The sequence below is a fragment of the Berghia stephanieae genome, chromosome 9 (assembly GCF_034508935.2).
Source record: "Berghia stephanieae isolate SIO BIC M18660-M18661 chromosome 9, UCSD_Bste_1.3, whole genome shotgun sequence".
NCBI classification, from domain to species: Eukaryota; Metazoa; Mollusca; class Gastropoda; order Nudibranchia; family Aeolidiidae; genus Berghia; species Berghia stephanieae.
The window spans coordinates 45100929-45123094 of NC_088368.1; the positions used below are offsets into that span (position 1 = coordinate 45100929).

Here is a 22166-nt window from a genome sequence, read left to right on the forward strand (position 1 = left end):
CGGGGCCAACCATAATCAGAGGGGTCTTCTCATCTTTGGGAAAACGGATCGTTCCTTTTTTCACCCATATGGGAACACGAACACCGTCCAGGGACGATGGGTCAAGACTTGCCATCCAGGTGGAACAGACGCCTTTCCGTGGTACCTGCAGCTTGGTACGGTAGTGGACCACAGCCATCAGCACGTGTAATTCATTTGGATGTGCCTGAAATTGAAATTGCATCCAAAGGGAATTGTAGAAAACGGTGGGAAGGGAAGGGAAGGGGGGCTGCCTGAAGCCTGGGATCGTGAAAATAGTAACAAAAGAGTGAAAATGGAGAGGCTTCGGATGGGAACAAATACAGACAATGGACGTTTCAGGGACAAACCCTTCGTCAGAACAACATTACACAAATTAATGTGGACGATACAAGTTCTTTTGTATTTTATTTTATTTATTTACCATGTTAATTTGAGTATTGTTGTGCTGATGAAGGGTTTGTACCCGAAACGTCATTGTCTGTATTGTTCCCATACGAAACCTCTCCATTTTCACTCTTTTGTTAGTATCCAAAGGGAATTGGGATATTCATTCTAAAGAAGGATCAAAATTTTGCTTTGCTCATTCTATCCTAAGTAAATTAGTGCTTTGTTCACGCAATGGTACAAAAATGAAAATGTGAATTTTAAAAAAAAACTCTTTCAGCACCATTGGCCGCTCTGTGGCTACCAGAGCAGAATCTGTTCTACTGGCCAATGGCCGCACAGTGTGACCGGTCTTGAAAGTCAAAAACAATAATGTAATCCAATCCTACTTTTTACAAAAGTACTATAAATTGAACCAATGGTATCATTTCTTTCGTCAGAACATTCAATTGGCCCTAGGGGGATATTTTAATCGACATTTTGTGCCAAATTTCAATGTCACTTTGTCTTAGCTTGTCATTCTCATGCTGCCTCAATCAGGTGTCAGCCATTTTGTGACGGAAATGTAAATATAACCTCAGCGCTGAAAGAGTTACCTAAATCCAACCTGGACAAAAACTACAAAAAAAAACCAAAAAAAAAACGTCCATTTTATCTGTTTGTGTATATCAATTCAAGCTTACATTCAAATTCACATTGTTATTTATTTCTTCAAGCTTCGAGCACCAACATTTCCATTAGTTTAGTTCTAATAAGATCGTTTGATCATCTATTATAGAAAACGGTTAAAAACTGAGCTCTTCTATAGGGCATATAATTAGGACTCTTAGTATGTATCTTATTGTAATATATTATGTCATCATCTAATTTATGTCGTTTTTAACATGCCAGTTCTACATTTGTATATCATACATGTTGTGTTGAGGTAAAGCGCCAGTGAGCAATTCTAAATTGGAACTAGGTGCTATATAAGTTCATTATATTATATATTATCATCTATTCCACATTTTCTGACCTTTGGAGAGGAGGCAATGGAGAAAGCTCTCGGCTGTAGGACGGGGATGATGTCAAACAAATACTGTGCTGGAATATTGGAGGCCGTCCTATGGAAGTCCTGGAAAATCTAAAGGATGACATTTTTAAAAAACTGGAAATCATGAATCAAAATTTGTAGGAAAGTAATAACAATAACTGTGGTGCCTAATAATGATAATAATAATAATAATAATAATAATAATAATAATAATAATAATAATAATAATAATAATAATAATGATAATAATAATAATAATAATAATGATAATAATGATAATAATAATGATAATAATAATAATAATTATAATGATAATAATAATAATAATAATAATAATGATAATAATAATTAATAATGATAATAATAATGATAATAATGATAATAATAATAATAATGATAATAATAATAATAATAATAATAATAATAAATAATAATAATAATAATAATAATAATAATAATAATAGACTCTTATACAGCGCAGGTTATCCTCAACAATGAGGCTCATGGGTTCTTTAAATCACATCAACACAAAACAATATAGAAAGCACATGACATCAAAAAAGAAATGTTTTCGAGGCTTTCTTGAAAACAGACAATGATTTGGATTCTCGGATGCTACGAGGAGGAATGGTGTTCCACAGTCTAAATGAAATACAAAGTCTACAGTTGGGATATCAGACTTTTAATGCGGCTATGTGGTCTTGTGGTACAACACTCACTTTCAGCGCATAGTTCAGTCCTTGGAAAATGCTCTTTACTCACATTCTCTCCCCGTACTCAGGTGTAGAATGAGTACCTGGTCATTAACTGTGTTGTTTTTGTCCGAAAAAATAATTTCATCGCCCCTTAGGCGTCATGCCCCGTCCTACATGTTAATTGTTGCTGTTGGCCAGGGATCCGTTGTAAAGCGCGTTGAGCATGTTTAGTGGATATTGAACTATATAAAAGCTAATTTTTAAATAATCCCTCAGCTGATAGTCATCGTTACTTTTTTCTTAAATGCCTTCCTCCTGCATAAAGAACTAAAAAAAAAAAATTGATCTTTTATATAGTTGTAGATTTGACTTGAATTCTTGACAAAATTGATACTAATTAAGAGGGTCGTTAGAAAGGATGACCTGGGATTAGAAACAAACAAAAAATAAAATAAAATCTTGCCTTGAAGTTGCAACGATGTAAAATGTGAGATGGAGGAATCAAAGTTATTCGATACTCCTTATGTACATTGGACAGAAACGTCAGGCCCTACGTCACATTGGTTGTGTGGCTATGTGGTCTAGTGGTATGGCACTCGCTTTCAGATCGGAAGGTCCTGGGTTCGAGCCTCGCGCTCGGCGCATCGTTGAGTCCTTGGAAAAGACTCTTTACTCACATTCTCTCACCGTACTCATGTGTAAAATGAGTACCTGGCCGTTAACAGCATTGTCTTTGTCTGAAAAATTGTAATATCGCCTAACAGGCGTCAGGTCCCGTCCTACATGTTAAATGTTGCTGTTGACCAGGGACCCCTTGTAAAGCGCTTTGAGCACATTTAGTGGATATTGCGCTATATAAAGCTCAATTAAAAAAATTTTTTTTTTGTACACCAATAGTTGCGGATAGAATGGAGAGAGATAATTCATGCAGTATCCGAAGCCTGGACCAGGCATGGAACCTAGAAGAAGAAGAAGAAGTTGCGGATATTCTTAACCAATGAAAATTCTTACTGGTAACTTTTTTAACCAATGGAAATACTTGTTTATTTGTGAATTTTATTGTGGTTATGAGTGATAAAAACATCGACTTAAGTGACATTGTCTTATGTGGAGTGATTTTGGGGGTTTTTTTTACTAATGTTACATAGGAAGAAGGGGGAGGGACCAAGAAAAAAATCAACTTGGGTAAAAATCGTCTTAAGAAACCTCAACATATCCAGAGTGCACTCTTGCTCAGTTCAGACCTTTTCACCATCCGACTGATTGTGTCATTCACTGAAACATATTTCAAACAACATACCTCCAATATTGTTCTTTTTACTCGGTTGCAATAGTTGTAGAGTTCCTCCTGTAGAAAGAGAGAGGTAAGTTTACATAAATGTATTTGTCGATTTTGATAGAATTTCTACCATTGGAGGCCGTTTTCAACATTCATCGCTCAGATATTGAATGATCTCTCCTTGGCTATTTCTGGAGATTTATGTTCAGATGCTTTTAAATCAAAATTAAAACTTATTTTTACAAAAACATATTTGTAAGTTACAATCCATATGCTAAATCATGATGTATTTTCCCTTAATTCAATTTGTGAGTGTGTGTGTGTGTAATACCTATATATCCAGTATGCATCATTTGTGTTTTTTAACTTTTATCATAGTTCATACTGTCAAGCTCAAAAGTAGTGTTTGTGGTAAAGATGATGATGAGGCGGTAGAGATAATGATGATGATGAGGGGCAACATGGTTCAGCAGTACGGTCTTTGCTTCCTACCCGAAAGGTACAGAGTTCGATCACCCGCCGCTGCGGTGTGGCCTTGAGCAAATCACCTCGTCCCTAGCTCAATTTGTGGCACTGCACTGTGGCTGATGCCTGGATTATTCCAGTCTTCCCTTGGAATAGACCCTAGAGACACATTTCCCCTTTTGGATAAATAAAGGGAAATTTATTATTTTAAAAATATTTATTTTATGCTGATGATGATGATAGTGATGTGATGGGGATGGTTGGATTATGAAGTTCCGATTTCTATGCAACCATAATTTCCAGAAATGTTTCACTCTAGACCTAATGTTTCCCCGGTCAAATCAGAGCTTGGCATAAATTTATGCATGATACCATTACAACGATGACAGCAATGAAAAAAAAAGATAATGATGAAGATGGTGATAATGACAATAATAATCAGTGCTGATGGTGACAAAAAGGGAAAAAGGAGGAAAATTATGAATGGTTTTCTTTACACCACATGTTTACTTCACTAACTCCCACTTTTAGAGCCATTGAGGTGATAAACTACTCTAGCTATCTTCTGGATAGTGGGGAAGCTGCACCAGTTTGTTCCACCACACATCAAATCTCTCAAAGCCAGAAAATTTGATTGAGGAAAATGTCTTTTTTCAAAGGAGGAAATTCCTCCTCTGACACAAAAATCCTGGATTTCCGCGGATCAGAGGAAAACCATCAGCACTGAATAATACCTAAGTACAGAAATCAGACAAAAATAAAATTTAATGACCTGTCCATCAGGGGTACAAAATTCTTCCAACTTCTCCCTCTCCATTTCGTCCGTGGCATGGTATTTGAGCAACTCAAAGAAAGACCGTCTGGGAACCGAGTTGATGTCTAGATAATGTGTGCCCAACCATTCTGCTGTTTGAGGTTTTTGTAAAGGGGCAGGCACTGGGTTGTCTGAAGAAGATGAGAAAATGGGAAACAAAAAGGCACGATGACTATCCAGCTATAAAAAGTCACAAATAACAACAACAACAAAGAAAAATAAATATGTTTATATGTATCCCTTCTCCTACCCCCCCCCCCCTTCTCTCTCCAATTCCCTCATCCACTACAATGACAACTAGTTTTACCACAAAGATACACACAAACACACTCCCTCTGCCCTAACCAACAAAAGGACAGTATCTCTCAAAAAATCATAAAATCACTTTTTTTACTAAATCGAATCTCTGGGACATAGGGAAGCTTACAAAGTTGTCAGAATGATCATAACTCAAATATTTTTGAAATTAGAGGCAATCAAAAATTTGCTTGAAACAGTATCCTATTTCAACCCCATCGTTAACCAACAAAATGACAGTATCTCCGACGGCCGTATTCCGCCCCGTAAATATTGACGGTGTCCGTGAGCATGCGGTGGCGTCAACGAGTGGCGTGACGAAGATGCCGCCGTATGGCGAGCAATACAATGCGAAACTGTTGGTGACGATTTGATTGGTTGACGCATAAGTCGCCAACGCCAATGACGTCATCCGTAACATGACATAATAGAGGAGCACTGTAACTTTCTATCGCGTTGTTGTTTACATGAGAGAGAGAGAGAGAGAGAGAGAGAGAGAGAGAGAGAGAAACAGACTGGCATACAGAGAGAGAGAGAGAGAGAGAGAGAGAGAAACACACACACACACACAGAGAGAGAGAGAGAGAGAGAGAGAGAGAGAGAGAGAGAGCGTTTTAACGTGTATTCATTGGGAATGGGAGGGAGGGTGGGGTCTTTTGAGACAATAAACAATGTGAGTGAACCATTGTCTACTATATAAGAAGTCACTGGAGTGAACCCAAAGAAAAAGGGGAGGAGAATTTAGTAGCTGACAATTGACCACAAGGGGTTGTGATAACGAGTGGCAGGTCCTAAATAACTCGATGTTGCAACTCAAAGAAGAAGATTCAATATGATTTCATGTAAGTCATTACAAATTAAGCCCAACCCGCTCCTCTTCAAGCTGTCATCTGACTCAAAATGGAAACAATGTAACACATGATTTGACCAGTCCCATTTTTAAAATTGCAATCTCATTGGTCAATATGTTTCCCATCATTGATTGACTTTGACTTCTTTTGAAACGAAGGGCTTTCTTATACTATCCCTACCTATTCTTTGCTCCACCCCCTCCCTCTTTTTCCCCCTTTGTTAATCTACCTGTCTCGCTCGCTCTCTTTGTCTCCGTGTTTCTTTCACACATACAAACACACACATAAACACACACACACACAGACACACGCACACACATATTTATATCTTTATTCTATTTAGCTCCCGCCCTCTACAATGCACAAGCTCTCTCTCTCTCTCTCTCTCTCTCTTTCTTTCTTTCCCCCTCCCCACCCCCCGTTCGGGGCGGAGGGTCACATAATTAATAATAATAATAATAATAATAATAATAATAACAATAATAATAATAAATAAATAAATAAATAAATTACCGTGTAAAATGTCAAAAATTAACTCCCTTAGTCTAACCGCATACTCTATATAGAATCGAACGAATGACCTTCACATCCGACAGCAGTAGTGACATACAACAACGCGTATGTTTGACCCAGCGACATCTAAGTTTGACCTCGTCCGTTGGATGTTAAAAGTGGAAATTCCTGCTTTTAACAACTGTTTGGATTGCAGTTCTTATATCTTTGACTAAATTATGCGCCCGTGATTAAAGACTAAATTGCTGCAGACACTGAGTTCAAAATCAATCTAATCTATGACAAAAGTTGTAAATATTCACGTATTACTTTCCACCAGATCAACATATCAAGCTAGCTATTTAGTGGCTGATTGGTGGGCAGAGGAGCTTTATAAACAAGTAATAAAAAATGAGAAAAAAAAACAGAAAGCAAAACCATTACAAAACTTTATACAGCTGGCAATAAAAAACTGATCCCCTTGCTTGTTGGTCGGATGCTCAACCAAACGTCTAACTTAAGTATACTTATTTTTCATTCATTTCAACTAATTAGTGTGTGTGTGTGTGTGTATGTGTGTGTGTGTGTGCGCGTTTGTGTGTGTGTATGGGTGTCGGTGTGACTGTCTGTCCAGGCGTTTTTTGTTTAGTTGTTTTTTGGGCGTTTTTTTGTGTGTTTTTCTTTTTCATCGTCTTCATATCTCTCACTTTCCACACATCCTTCTATTTTTTGTCTAAACTTTTGGAGAAGGTAGTACTGACACAATTATTATCTCATCTTAAGAACAACAGTCCAGTCAGCCTACAAACAGCAACACAGTACTGAAACGGCGCTTCTTAAAATCTTTTGTTATATAATGCGGATGCTAACAATATCAATTTATTATGCCTTTAAGATCTTTCAGCTGCCTTTGACACAATTGACCATTACATTTTGTTAAGAAGACTAGAAAATACGTTCGGCGTAAAAGGAATTGCCCTTAAATGGATTACACCATATTTACAGGATCGATGGCAGACTGTCGTGGTGAATGGTATTCAGTCACAACAAGTTTTACTAAACTTTGGAGTGCGTTCTTGGCCCTGTCCTTTTTTTTCTGTATAAGCACCCCCTTTCTAGTGTGATATCCAGATTCAATCTGAGTTATCATTTTAATGCTGGTGATACGCAAATTTATGATTCAGTACCCTTAAGTAATTAACAATTCTTAATACAACGAATTTCGAGCTGTTTTATGAGATTAAATCTTGAATGTACCATAACAAGTTAAAATTAAAGATAGTAAATGATAGTAAAACTGAGATTTTAATGTGTGGAAGGCAAATAATTCACCTATTACTCTCGGAAAGAGCACAACAGAATTTTCAAATAAATCAAAAAACCTTAGCGTCATCATTGGTAAACATCTTTCCATAACAAGCAGCTACGTGAATAACACCATACAATCTATGTACATAGAAATGAATAAAATAAGCAAAATTCGTAATTCAATGTAGCAGAACTTTTAATTAATTCCCTTGTTTTATCTAAATTGTACTATTGTAACTCCCTGTGGGCGAAATTAGATAAAGACAAAATATTTTTTTTGTTCATCTTATTAGCTCAAAATTTAGGCACCTTTTAAATTTAGTAAGAATGATGTCGCCTATTTCATTCAGTATAAATGTACCAACAGATTTCGTTCCATTTCATGCTTTTCGTTTCCTATGACAATGAAGATATTGATTTTAAAACAAAAAGGTATGTGTGTTGTACGTGTTGGGGGCGGGGGAAGGGGGACATACCCTATTTTCCAGCTATTCTTAGGTTTAATTCACTATCACTCACTCACCCCAATATCGTTGTACAATGACAAAACCCTGATACACAATTAAAGTCTAATTTACAAGATAGCCAAAATCATCAATAAGCGTAAATTAAAGCTATTATGCTTAATAAAAATAGACTCATCTTGAAAAAGGAGTCAGGGTCTAAAAGATTGAGGAATAGTCTAATGTAGTAATATTATATCAGAGGCACGCCTACAAACTTGACGGAGATAATTTATTCATTCCCCTCACGCCAGGTCAACCACACTTAGCCTTGCCTCTCACTCGTCCGTGATGGCGAGTGCTCGCCCTCGCTGACGTAAAACGTTTGTCGATCGAGTTATTCGTATTTTGCTATATTCTTAACTGAGATACTGTTCTTTTGGTGAATACGGACGAGGCATTTTGCGTTGCGGTTAACCAGGGTGAACAGTATGTGAGACGGTCGTATAAGATACTGTCCTTTTGTTGGTTACAGGTAGAGTTATTTGCTTGGCTTTAACCAAGAAAGAACAGTATCTCAAAATATTACGCAACATATTACGTCAATGAAATCGCCGACTAACAGAAAAACGCAATTTATCATTAGCTATTATTTAATGTTAGAAGACTTCCACTATGTAATAAAATTAAAGAGTTATGAATGAAAAAACTAAATGTGTCGATTGCGGCAAAACTGGTTGGATCTGGGTCAGCCCAGATACTGTCCTTTTGTTGGTTAGGGCAGCCCTCTCTCTCTTCAAATCATCTTACTACTACAACTATTACAATGACAACTAGTTAAACCACGAGAAAGACACATACACACGTACTCCCTCCCTTCCTACATCTCTCTCTCTCTCTCTCTCTCTTTTTTTTTTTGTTTGTTGCTTTAGGTCTCTTCCAACACAATTGAGGTTATATGAGAGACCGCTGAAACAAAAAAACAAGCAATCTAACAAAAATAGTACAAATGTAAATCAAAATCATAACCTAAAGATATCATAAGCTAAATTATAAATAACCAAGAACAAACAGGCAGAAGATTTACAGAGAAAAAAAATATCCCCTGTCAAAAATACAATCACAAACCAAAGAAGCAGGATAGGCTAGTAAAGAGAAGAAGAAACGGCATCACTATCGGATCGTATACCCATGCGAACATCATAGGTATATGATTCAAGGGTGATGCTCCCATCCAACCACCCGCTCTCTCTCTCTCTCTCTCATCACCACAAATTAATTGCATACAGAGCTGACAGTGATCAACCACTCCTGACGTCTGATAGGAAATGCCCATGATGTCATATAAACCAACTCTACTTTGTCAGACTGAGAATTATTGTTGTAATATATTAGTATTAGGAAGATAACTCATCCTGGGTTATCGTGTCGGACGTATTAATGAGTTATGCCCCTTGTAAATCATATGAGTTATGCCCTTGTCTGGTATGCTTCTTCTGGCTGAAGTCAATAAGAAATTGAATCTATAACAAATTTTCTATGGGCACTTTGATGAAAATGAAAATCATAAAGAGTGAAGATTACTGATGTCTTAAGTGTTTATTGACTAGTTAATGGAAAATACGCATTAACTCTCTCTCCTTATCAATCACTTCCAGTATTTTCCCCAAAATGGCAGGCTTACCCGGAGCTGCCAACCCCATCTGATGAGAATGTGTACAATGGGACCTCAAAATGGGGGAGATTTCATAAAAATGGGTACAATTCTGAAATCGACGGAAACTAACCATTGTGAAAGTAAGAGGAAGGTATAATTACATAAAGTCACACCGCACAAGCTCAATTGCAGCAACAATGATGTTCCCAAGACTATTATCCAATCCTTTCAGAATTCTACCTCCCAGCATGAAGATCATAATTGGTCAAAAGTACGATCCAGCATTTCTTGGGGGAAATGCGTACAAGTGTACAATCGCTGAAAATGCGTACAATTCCGCATTTTTTGCGGTAGGTTGGCAGTTCTGCTTACCCAGCAGAAAAATTGATTTTTTAAAACTCAAACAAGCTCTTTATGCTCTTATTTATTAAACAAAGATCATTCTTCAAAGTTTGTGATGTACAAAATAAATGTGATTAAGAAAAAATGTATATTGTTTCTTTAAAAAATGGGACGATTTGGTAAGGAGAGGGTTAAAAAATATGGCCAGAAAACCCATTCTTCAAAGATTGATCAAGGTCGCAAAGTCCCGGATTTGAAAAATTTCCCCCCAAGATGAGGGTCATTTAAATCTTCTGATATTTGAAGAAGGGTTTTCTGGCCAATTTTTTAAAATTCATATTTTTTCAGAAATAAATAATAACGTGAAGTTGAATGTAAGCTTCAATTTAATTACAAAAACAGATCATATGAACGTTTCGGGTTTCCCCTTTATCAACAAAACAGGATGAATCATCTTAACTACACCACTACCACGTCATCTCATTCATCTGTGGTGTTTCATTCATCCTGTTTTGTTGATAAAGGGGAAACCCGAAACGTTCATTTGATCTGTTTTTGTAATTAAATTGAAGTTTACATTCAACTTCACGTTATTATTTATTTCTTCGAGCTTCGAGCAGCAACATTTACACTATTTTTTCAGAGTGCGGTAGTTTGCTGGGGGTTTTTTTTTTTAAAAGCCAATAAAACAATACCTGGATCGAGTTCCTTGATAAGAAAGACAGAGTTAGGGTCAATTTTCAACACTTCTAAAAAACAGTGAACACTTTCGGGGGAGTTTTGTGGATGGATCATGACAACATCTCCTGGGTCGTATCTGGAGAGGGAAACGGTAATTGTAGAAAACAAGTAAAACTGAAGTCGGTAGAGAAAAACATCAAAGAAAAACCAAATGAAATATCTTATAAATTTTCAAAATTGGGGAGTTTTTAGCTCCTTTTCAATTAGTTTATCTTTTAAGGTAACAAAAAAATGTCAGGAAAAACAAAAAGCTGGATAGATCCTGGTCTCTTTGCATGTGAAGTGAGTGCTCTACCATCTGAGCTATCATGACTGACAATGGGTCCAAATTATTTGTTAAAAAGTCAGAATTTGGAAAGGAGGGGAAGAAAAAAAAATAATTCTGATTTGACCAAATCTGTCCACAACTGCAGATCTGCTCTGCATCTACTCTACACAACAAATTATTTATATATATATATATATTTTTTAACAATCAATGCCAGATTTTGAGACGTCCATCTTGATTAGTCGGATGTCTTGAAAATGATTGGAGGCTGTCACCCTTTGATTGGAGAGTAACTTGGCATGGAATGGACAAGCAGACGATGGCGGCCATGACTGACTGGACTGAATGGGAGTCTCATCATTGTGACCGTTTAGTTCTTTATCCAGGAAGAAAGAAAAAGCTAGACTTCACCTGGGACAGATACCGGTCTCTTTGCATGTACAGTGAGTGCTCTACCATCGGAGCTATCATGACTGACAATGGGTCCAAACTATTTGTTAAAAAGTCAGAATTTGGAAGGAGGGGGATTTTTAAAAATCTGATTTGACCAAATCTGTCCACAACTGCAGATCTGTGTCTACTCTACACAAAAACAAATTAAATAGATTTTTTTAAAAACAATCCTTACTCAATGCCAGATTTTGAGACGTCCATCTTGATTAGTCGGACGTCTTGGAAATGATTGGAGGCTGTCACCCTTTGGTTGGAGAGTAACTTGGCATGGAATGGACACACAGACGAGGGTGGCTGATTGGACTGAATAGGAGTCTCATCATTGACACCGTTTAGTTCTTTATCCGTAGGAATGGCATTCACTACTTGTACTGAATACTTGGGAGGTGGGCTAGAGAAAGAAAAAAATAAAAATAAAAAAAGAATAACAGTTGACTGATTTTCACACGATCTGCTAGAGGCAATGAACAGAAAGTCTGTATTTACAAAAATACAAACCTGAAAATAAATAAAACGGTATCAACGTAACCGACATGGATTTCCTCCAGTAATATGTTATTTCGACACAAAAATGGTTTATAGAGTTCAATTTGGCTACATATTTTTATCTGAGAAATACAATTATTATTGCTTTGAAAATCCTAGTCCCAGAAAAAATTATCAGACTTTGGCCACGTTTTGTTATCAAAAATAATGAATAAATATTAATAAATCTGTATGAATGACAGGTCTGTTAAAACGACGAATATGCACTAAATAAATTATCAACAACAAAAATTTTTTTTAAAATGTGAAAGTCTAAAAGACCGTAAAGGGATGAATTGAAGTTTATTTACTACTTCTGCATTTATTTTTCAACAAAACCAACATTATGACCATATCACAGACATTTCATTTCAGACAAAGTCAGTTTGGAATGATAAATATTAACTGATACAAGACAAAGACTCAATACTTTAAAATGCAGTTTACTTCATTATTACATGCAAGATAATATAACTGAAAGCCTACTAAATGTGGTGCATTACGCTGAAGAATTGGTTCATAACAGATGTCAGGCAAAACAAACAAACATTCACTCTTTATTTCTCTCTCCAAAAAACAATACAGGATGCCGTCAGCATAGTCCATTTCGGAGACACTCATCAAGAACATTGGTGGTTTGGGAATTACCTGGCAAAACAGAAAATCCATCTAATTGCGAATATTTTAACAAAGACGGACAATTCCCAATTATAGATAGAATGAAATTAACATCACTCCGGTCTTTGTCATAGCTTTTTTGCCATCCATGTTTATGAGTAATTCTCACTTAACTGTATTAACCAGACTATAAACACTTAAGATTACACACAAGAGTTTTTTTGTTGTTTTTTTTTTTAGCTTTATATAGCGCAATATCCACTAAATGTGCTCAAAGCGCTTTACAAGGGGTCCCTGGTCAACAGCAACATTTAACATGTAGGACGGGACATGACGCCTGTTAGGCGATATTACAATTTTTCGGACAAAGACAACGCTGTTAAGTTTTGTATGTTGGTCCGCTATACTTCCTGAAGTCAATGTAGTGAGCTTCTTAGCCAAGCACGTATCATCTATAACGGTTCCACCGCATAACATATTCAATCTGAATAAGTCTTACAATGAATCAATAGACAGGCAAAGCTCTGGAGAAAACAGTAACGAAAAATAAAGATGAATTAATAATTCTATTATACCAGACATCCTTACTGATAACTTGTAAGTCACTGGGTAGAGGGTATCGACTTAAAACTGTCTGGAAGTACTCATCAATCCACGGCCCAACCACGGCATCAATTCTGAAAGACAAGAATGAATGAATAAACGAGAACGTAAATTTTCGTAGGCATACCACACCCATTGAAATTAGGAAACTTTGTTAATTTCAAGAGACCACCTCTAACTCTTGTAAGAACTTTTAAAATGGACATGAATTTGAAGCTTCTGTCTTTATTTTTTGAAATGTTTAGCTTTCATCTTTTAATAGTTCAGTCCTTGGAAAAGGCTCTTTACTCACATTATACAGTGCTGATGGTGACAAAAAGGGAAAAAGGAGGAAAATTATGAATGGTTTTCTTTACGCCACATGTTTACTTCACCAACCCCCACTTTTAGAGCCATTCAGATGACAAACTACTCTAGCTATCTTCTGAATAGTGGGGAAGCTGCACCAGTTTGTTCCACCACACATCAAATCTCTCAAAGCCAGAAAATTCGATTGAGGATAATGTCATTATTTTTAAGGAGGAAATTCCTCCTCTGACACAAAAATCGCGGATTTCCGCGGATCCGAGGAAAACCATCAGCACTGATTATCCTACTGTAGTCGGGTGTAAAATGAGTACCTGTCCATTAACAGCATTTTCTGTCAGAAAAAAAATTGTAATATCCCCAAACAGGTGACCTGTCTCATCCTACAAGGACCCCTTGCAAAGTGCTTTGAGCACGTTATATAAATGCTCAATTAAAAAAAAAAAATCTTTTGAAAGCTGTTATATTAATTTTTGTTGAATACTTTTAGTTATCCACAGATTCTATAAGCTATTCTGTATTATTATTATTATTAGTAGTAGAAGTAGTAGTAGTAGTAGTAGTCGTAGTAGTAATAGTAGTAGTAGTAGTAGTCGTAGTAGTAGTCGTAGTAGTAGTAGTAGTAGTAGTAGTAGTAGTAGTAGTAGTAGTAGTAGTAGTAGTAGTAGTAGCAGCAGCAGCAGCAGTAGCAAGTATTCATGAATGGCATACAATAGCATATCCAAGAACAAAGTGAGTTTACCCCAAATCATGTTGATCATCTGCCAAACCCAACTTGTGAAGCGAAATACCTCCCAGCTGTTCCAAACGCTTGTGTAGCCTCTTGCCAACTACATTGAATCTGGTCATGAAGACAACAAGGAGTGCAATATGTTACAGTGAATGAGGTAATCAGTTGGATGGTGAAAAGGTTTGAACTGAGATATTGTTACAGTGAATGACCTAATCAGTCGGATGGTGAAAAGGTTTGAACTGAGATATTGTTACAGTGAATTACATAATCAGTTGGATGGTGAAAAGGTTTGAACTGAGATATTGTTACAGTGAATGACCTAATCAGTCGGATGGTGAAAAGGTTTGAACTGAGATATTGTTACAGTGAAGGAGGTAATCAGTCGGATGGTGAAAAGGTTTGAACTGAGATATTGTTACAGTGAATGACATAATCAGTTGTATGGTGAAAAGGTTTGAACTGAGATATTGTTACAGTGAAGGAGGTAATCAGTCGGATGGTGAAAAGGTTTGAACTGAGATATTGACAAGTTTAGTTAGGTCAATTGTTACCAAAAATGAGGTCTTGTCATAGATTATTAAATCAACCCTTTTTGTACATCTTCGGAAAAGATCAAAGCTTAATTCCATTTCTAAATATTTTTTTACAGCTAGTCCAGTTGAAAAAGTATAAAATTTGAGAAAAGTTGCTGGATACCTTTCCCATACATCTGACCATAACTTCAAGAAAAATCACCCGATTTACTTCAAATAAAGACTAAAATGCTCTGGTGAGCATATTCAATCAGAAAATGAACCAAAAAAAAAAATGCAAATCCAAAATTTTCACCTTCCGACATATGTACAGTGACAATAATCAAAAATGATGTCAGATTTCACACGGTTCAGGAGATGCAAAAATTAAGAAATTAAGGAGCAGGCACTGGTGTAAGATAAAGATCCGAACAAGTATGTATGAAAGGCGCCAAGTGTGTATGAAAGGTGTCAAGTGTGTATGAAAGGTGCCAAGTGTGTATGAAAGGTGCCAAGTGTGTATGAAAGGCGCCAAGTGTGTATGAAAGGTACCAAGTGTGTATGAAAGGTGTCAAGTGTGTATGAAAGGTGCCAAGTGTGTATGAAAGGTGCCAGACAGAGCAAGAAAGAAATTGTATGGCCGTCTTTTCACTGAGGGGTTTTAGAGGGAAAACAAGGATTGAAAAATTTTTCTTTTAAATTGAGCTTTTATATAGAGCGCAATATCCACTGAACGTGCTCAAAGCGCATTACAAGGGGTCCCAGGTCAACAGTAACATTTAGCATGTAGGACGGGACATGACGCCTGTTAGGCGATATTACATTTTTTCTTCGGATAGAGACAACACTGTTAACGGCCAGGTACTCATTTTACACCTGTGTATGGCGAGAGATTGTGAGTAAAGTAAATAGCCTTATCCAAGGACTCAACTATGAGCAGAAGGAAGCTCGAACCCAGGACTTTAAGATCTGAAAGCGAGTATCATACCACTAGACCACATAAGCGCATATGATCATGGGTGCAAGCAACTGGACCTCAAAAAGCCTGCAAGTCTACTTATGACCAGACATATAATCTGAAAAAGCCTGCAAGATTCACAGACTTCACCTCGTCATTTGAAGTCTTGTTCTCAGCATCTAGTCTTCATAATAGTAGTCCACAATTGTTGTATGTTTAATCCAAAGGTTGTAATGCAGTAATTTGTTGTTTCTTGTCACAAGTTGCACAATTTTAAAATATACAAAAATAAACTAAAAAATTACCACAAAAAAAAATAATTAAAAAATCAATCAAATCCAAATCGCAAAAACTGGCAACGTTTTTTTCAGTAATCCAATCGGCCGGCACTCTTGCACCCATGTATGATACATCAATACCAAAACAAGACGAGTCTGCAATTTTCCCTTTGACGGACAGTACTCACTTTTGGTAGGATGAATCGCCTAAACCGAGAACGGCAAACTGGACTTGGGACAGTGAATTTGACGGCAGATCTTTTCTCAACAGAAATCTCCAAAACATCTGAAAAAGACGAATGACCGTGAGTGAGTAAACAAACCACAAGTGTGAGGGCCTCAAACCATTCAATGCATTTGATTTAACAGTAATCTTTTTACGACATTCAAATACTTTGCCATTTCTGTCAGTTTGGCATCTGTTATTTGTTTTATTTATTTTGAGATATGAAATCTCAATCATAAGTTTGACTTTCTCAGACCCGCCAAAGTGAAAACTTCAAATTTAGTTATTTCTTTGACATGTCAATTTTTAGTAATTTGCCAAGGAAATTAGTAATGTCTGAAATCGTGTGCGAACAACCACAAATTGACATTGATGATCACTTCAACATTACATCGTTATGCTTATGCGCTGTAGAAATGCTTTATTTATTGTTATTATTATATTATAATAAGCATCATCATCATAATTATTATTTATTATTATTGTAGTCATTATTATTAATATTATCATCATCATCATGGTAGAAGTAGTAGTAGTAACTCTCATCATTATTGTTATAATTATTATTATAATTATAATTATTATTATTATTATTATTATCATTATTATTATTATAATTATTTTATTACTATTATTATTATTATTCCTGAGAATTAAAATTCGTAAATTTCCATACCATTTCATATTTTCGTAATAGTAATTGGCCATAAAATTTGTCTAAAATTCGTAAAATTACGAAAAATTCAGCAGACATCTTAATAATAATAATAATAATAATATAATGAATTTATATAGCGCCTAGTTCCAATTTAGAATTGTTCACTGGCGCTTTACCTCAATACATCATGTATGATATACAAATATAGAACTGGATGTTAAAAGCCACATAAATTCGATGATAACATAATACATTATAAATAAAATACTATGAGTCCAAATTATATGCCCTACAGAAAAGCTCAGTTTTTAACCGTTTTCTAAAGGTCAGTGGATTTTCACTATTTTTAGTTTCAATATTGATGGAGTTCCACAGTCGAGGGGCATGGTGGTCAAAGGATTTCTCATGAAAAACCAACAGGTATGAAACTTTCTTAACTTTCAATCTTAAATTTACACTCTCCATTTTAAGCCCACCTCTATAACACTGTAACAACATGATAATTTAATATTAATATCACTTGAGTCTTGTCACAAGAGATATAATAGTGCTAGGCTAAGCCCTAGCACGAATTGATAAGCTTACCTTCATGTTATCTGGGGGATCACCCTGACCCGTAGTAGAGCATACGAACACAACCAGTCTCTCCTGTATCAATTTAGCCTGAATAGGAAAAACATAAAACAAATTTTATGTTTTTATAGATATTTTATTAACTTTCCTTATTTCTATGTGCATTCGGAAACATTCCATATTCTGGAATGTGGATAATTGTTTAAATATTAAAAGAGCGGAGTTTCAAATATGTGTCTGAGGATAACGAAATTTGGTTTTCATTATCCCCAGACAGGTGTCTGGGGATAATGACAGCCATTGTTTAGGCGCATTATTGTTGACAAAGACAGATTTTATCAAAAAATTGTGCTATCACTATCACGAATACTCCAGGGCTCGTTTAATTTTGCACTTTGCGCTGCACTATCAAAGAGAGAACAGAAGTAAACCTAAATAACAAACAAACTAAAGCAAAGTCTCAAGACTGACTGGAGCAGAGGCGATAGAAGTCTAAGTCTAACAGAAAGTAAAAAAAGTTGGGAATAAAGGTAAAAGAGCACCCAAGCACTGGCATTAGAACCCCCCCCCCCCCCCCCCCCTGGAAAGTATGTATTGCCTACAACTACACGTTGAAACTTGCCGTTAAATAGGAGTCCATTGCTATGGATCGGGAGGCAAAATGGCGACGCTTGGCTTCCCTGACGAGTCTGTCAGCAACATCTTGAGCAGTACCGGTTTGACTTCCATATAATACAGTTAAAGTGTGTATACTCATTCTATTTATATTTAAATAACTTTCCATTAAATTTCAAAACCTATAAATGTCTAGCTAAGGACTAAGGAGGATAGATGATGACAGAAGTCAAAGCCATAATCGTCACAGGTTTTTCCGCCCAATGCCCTTCTTCTTCGTCTTCTAGTGTTGGGTTATTTGACAGGGTTGCCAGATTATTTTTCAACAAAATGCCAGGGGAAGACTCAAAAAATGCCAAAACACTCCAAAAAATGCCAAAGTCTGTTGACTCCCACCCCCACTAAGAAAACTACTCACTTTTGATAGACAATTTACTATCATATCCTGGTGGCTTGCGTGTTTTTTTTTCGTTTTTTTTTTCGTTTTTTTTTTAATTATACTAAATTTCCTGTTGGGGTAATGTTTTACCTACTGACTACTAAGTGGAGTGCTAAACCACTACACCACGGTTGGATTTTAAGAATGAAAAAAAATACATTAACATGAAAGGTTTTTAGGCGTTTAGAAATAATTAAGAAAAGGTGTCATTTGAAGTATAATATACAAGAAAAGAAAATGCCAAATGAAAATGCCAAATGCCAAATGATTTTTCTAATGCCAAACGGTTTTTAAAAATGCCAGATTTTTGGAATCTGGCATTTAAAATGCCAAACTGGCAACCCTGTTATTTGATCGCTTTTACCCGATCGACGATCGAGTCAGCGTCAACGAGTCAGTGTCCGATCTCAATGCCGGAAGAGCGAGTCAGTAAAACGATCGAGTCACTAAAACGATCAGGCGGGTTGTGAGCTTGAGACGATCTTGACACGTGAGACGAGCTTGAGACGATCAGGATCCGAGCGAGCGGAGGGGTAACGAGTGTTTCGAATCATTTCAAATTCAAACGATCACAGTTTGCCATCCGATACCAATCGCCAACGTTTGCACACGGTAGTCTGTGGTTCTTCCACAGCCCTCACTCCTTGTCAGATGTTAGTGTGTCTGGGTGGCAGGGAAATTCGTATAGGTATATCACGCGTGTGTGACAAGTCTTCATTAAACCTACTCAAGTTTGACTATCACACACACACACACACACACACACACACACACACACACACACACTAAGGCTATTTCTATGACACACACGCATCCATCTATCAATGAACACTCCTCAGGGTTGCCAGTTTGGCATTTTAAATGCCAGATTCCAAAAATCTGGCATTTTTGAAAACCGTTTGGCATTAGAAAAATCATTTGGCATTTGGCATTTTCATTTGGCATTTTCTTTTCTTGTATATTATACTTCAAATGACACCTTTTCTTAATTATTTCATTACCCCAACAGGAAATTTAGTATAATTCAAAAAAAAAAAAGAAAAGAAAACACGCAAGCCACCAGGATATGATAGTAAATTGTCTATCAAAAGTGAGTAGTTTTCTTAGTGGGGGTGGGAGTCAACAGACTTTGGCATTTTTTTGAGTGTTTTGGCATTTTTTGAGTCTTCCCCTGGCATTTTGTTGAAAAATAATCTGGCAACCCTGACACTCCTACAGTAGTGCGGCTATGTGGTCTAGTCATGACGTACCTATAGTACTCTAGTCGGCCATGGGTCTAGTGCATTATAATGGTCTAGTGGTATGACACCCGCGTTCGGATCGGAAAGTCCTGGGTTCGAGCCTCGCGCTCGGTGCATAGTTGAGTCTTTGGACAAGGCTCTTTACTCACATTCTCTCACCATACTCAGGTGTAAAATGAGTACCTGGCCGTTAACAGCGTTGTCTTTGTCTGAAAAATTGTAATATCGCCTAACAGGCGGCATGTCCCGTCCTACATATTAAATGTTGCTGTTGACCAGGGACCCCTTTACAAAGCGCTTTGATCACATTTAGTGGATATTGTAAAGCTCAATTTTTAAAAGTAAAACATTAGCTTTGAATATGGAATGTTTCAATTTTAGATGCCTGTGTATTCTTTGTTAGTTCCCATCATCATCATCATCATCATCATCATCATCATCATCATCAGGGGCAGCGGTACGGTCTTTGGTTGGCACCCGAAAGGTACCGAGTTCGATCACCCGCCGCTGAGTGGTCTTGAGCAAGTCACCTTGCCCTAACTAAATTTGCGGCGCTGCACTGCGGCTGTCGCTTGGGTTATTCCAGTCTTCCCTTAGAATAGACCCGAAAGACGAATCTCCCCTATGGGATGAATAAAGGGAATTATGTTTAATTTATTTATCATCACCATCATATCAGCGGGATCATCATCATCACCACCACCACCACCACCACCACCCTAATAATAAGGAATAAAATAAATATCAACACATTCCAATGTAATAATCAATCTAAAATCAATCAGTGCTCCTAAAAGACCCCTTTGATTTCTTTGTCTAATTCGTTCCATACTTTTGGAGTCCCGACAAAGAAAGATTTTCAGCTAACTATAGTTTATATATGGGAACATTAATCAGTCGTTTATATTGGAATCGGAGTTGTCTAGGTGTATTAGTTCAAAGCGCAATTCCAAGGGTTTACCATGCTCAATGAATTTCACAATATTTAATTTAATTTATTCCTCCGGCACGCCATATCGACCATACATCCATTTCGTACAGTAGGTACCGATCGCTGTTTGGAGTCTTTTTGTATTAAAGCTCTTTACAATACCCGTCATTGCTTATAAGATAAGAATACATTCACACCTGAGTCAAGTGCCTTACACACGGACTTAACGTCTGGATCACAATTTTCAACAATCACTGTCACTCATTCGGCCATTGACAAGGCTTGATTTTGTGACAAGAGACACCGTACCACTGAGCGACCGAACAAATAATCACCATCTGCGCCATCGTCATCATCATCATTATCATCATCCTCATCACAGCCGTAACAGCCAGCAATACACAATCATCATCTTCGGGTCCGGTCTATCCGTGTGGGGGGTGGGGGTGGAACCTGCTAAAGTATTTCATTTTTTTAAAACAGAAACACGATAATCATCATCATCATCATCGTCATCCATTGTCGTCGGCATCGTTATCATCGTGTCCGGGCAATCCGTGGGTGTCTGGGTGTGGAACCTGCTAAATATTATTATTATCTACCTACCTAATAAAAACACACCATTCTTGTTCATTTATTTTTCAAATAATGAAATGAAAGGCACGACCTTTTCCCGCACACACAAGAGGCGATGACGACCAGTGACAAATTATGGGAGGTGGGGGCGGCCGACAACTTTTGGCGCGACATAAATATGAAATGTTAAGGTGACAGCGGGATGATGGTGGTGTGGGAGGGGGGGGGGGGGGGTCTCAACCCTTCACCATCAACAACTGATGGCGTGTGTGTGTGTGTGTGTGTGTGTGTGTGTGATGCGACGACGATCATAATCAAGGCTGCCAGACAGCCAGATTTCTTCTTGCCCAAGTAGTCAAATTGACCCCAAATAGCCAAAGACCACAAGCATTCTGACTCCCTTGAAAAACTCATTGGTTTTGATTAACAAAACAATCGACTACAGTTGGATAAACTTATCTTTTCATTTTTTTAAAAATAAAAGATTTTTTTAAAAAATGAATAATAATAGAAAAGCGTTTCTTAGTAACCAATTTTGAACTTGGCCATCTGGCAGCCCCCATCATAACCAGCTGCAGTCAAGCCAGCCACAGACATAAGAGAGGGAGGGGTATGTGAAGTTTCCTGTGGCAAACGAGATGCTCGTATTTTTTTTTTTTTCAAACGAATCACTGCTCGATGACGTCACTGACTCGAAACCCGCCCGAAACCGACTCGATTTTAGAGGACTCGATCGAAAACCCGCTCGATTTGATCGTTTCAAACTCGACCCAGCACTATCGTCTTCTTACTTCTTACTTTCACTTTCTAAGTTCTCGTTTCGAAGAGTAA

The 22166-nt window shown here is 37.0% G+C and overlaps 1 protein-coding gene across 1 annotated transcript in view; it reads right to left on the minus strand.

Moving 5' to 3' along the window:
• The window catches only part of LOC144979256 (NADPH-dependent diflavin oxidoreductase 1-like), a 24896-nt gene extending 6462 nt beyond the window's left edge, over positions 1-18434 (minus strand). The window contains exons 1-11 of the mRNA XM_078925867.1: positions 18156-18434; positions 17546-17623; positions 16265-16362; positions 14338-14436; positions 13262-13363; positions 11719-11934; positions 10777-10898; positions 4650-4822; positions 3434-3481; positions 1421-1528; positions 7-205 (exon numbers count right to left, since the gene is read on the minus strand). Of these exons, the coding sequence (XP_078781993.1) occupies positions 7-205; positions 1421-1528; positions 3434-3481; positions 4650-4822; positions 10777-10898; positions 11719-11934; positions 13262-13363; positions 14338-14436; positions 16265-16362; positions 17546-17623; positions 18156-18317 (1405 nt within the window). The 5' untranslated portion in view covers positions 18318-18434. The remainder of the gene's footprint in view (positions 1-6; positions 206-1420; positions 1529-3433; positions 3482-4649; positions 4823-10776; positions 10899-11718; positions 11935-13261; positions 13364-14337; positions 14437-16264; positions 16363-17545; positions 17624-18155) is intronic.
• Between the last annotated feature and the right edge of the window lie 3732 nt (positions 18435-22166).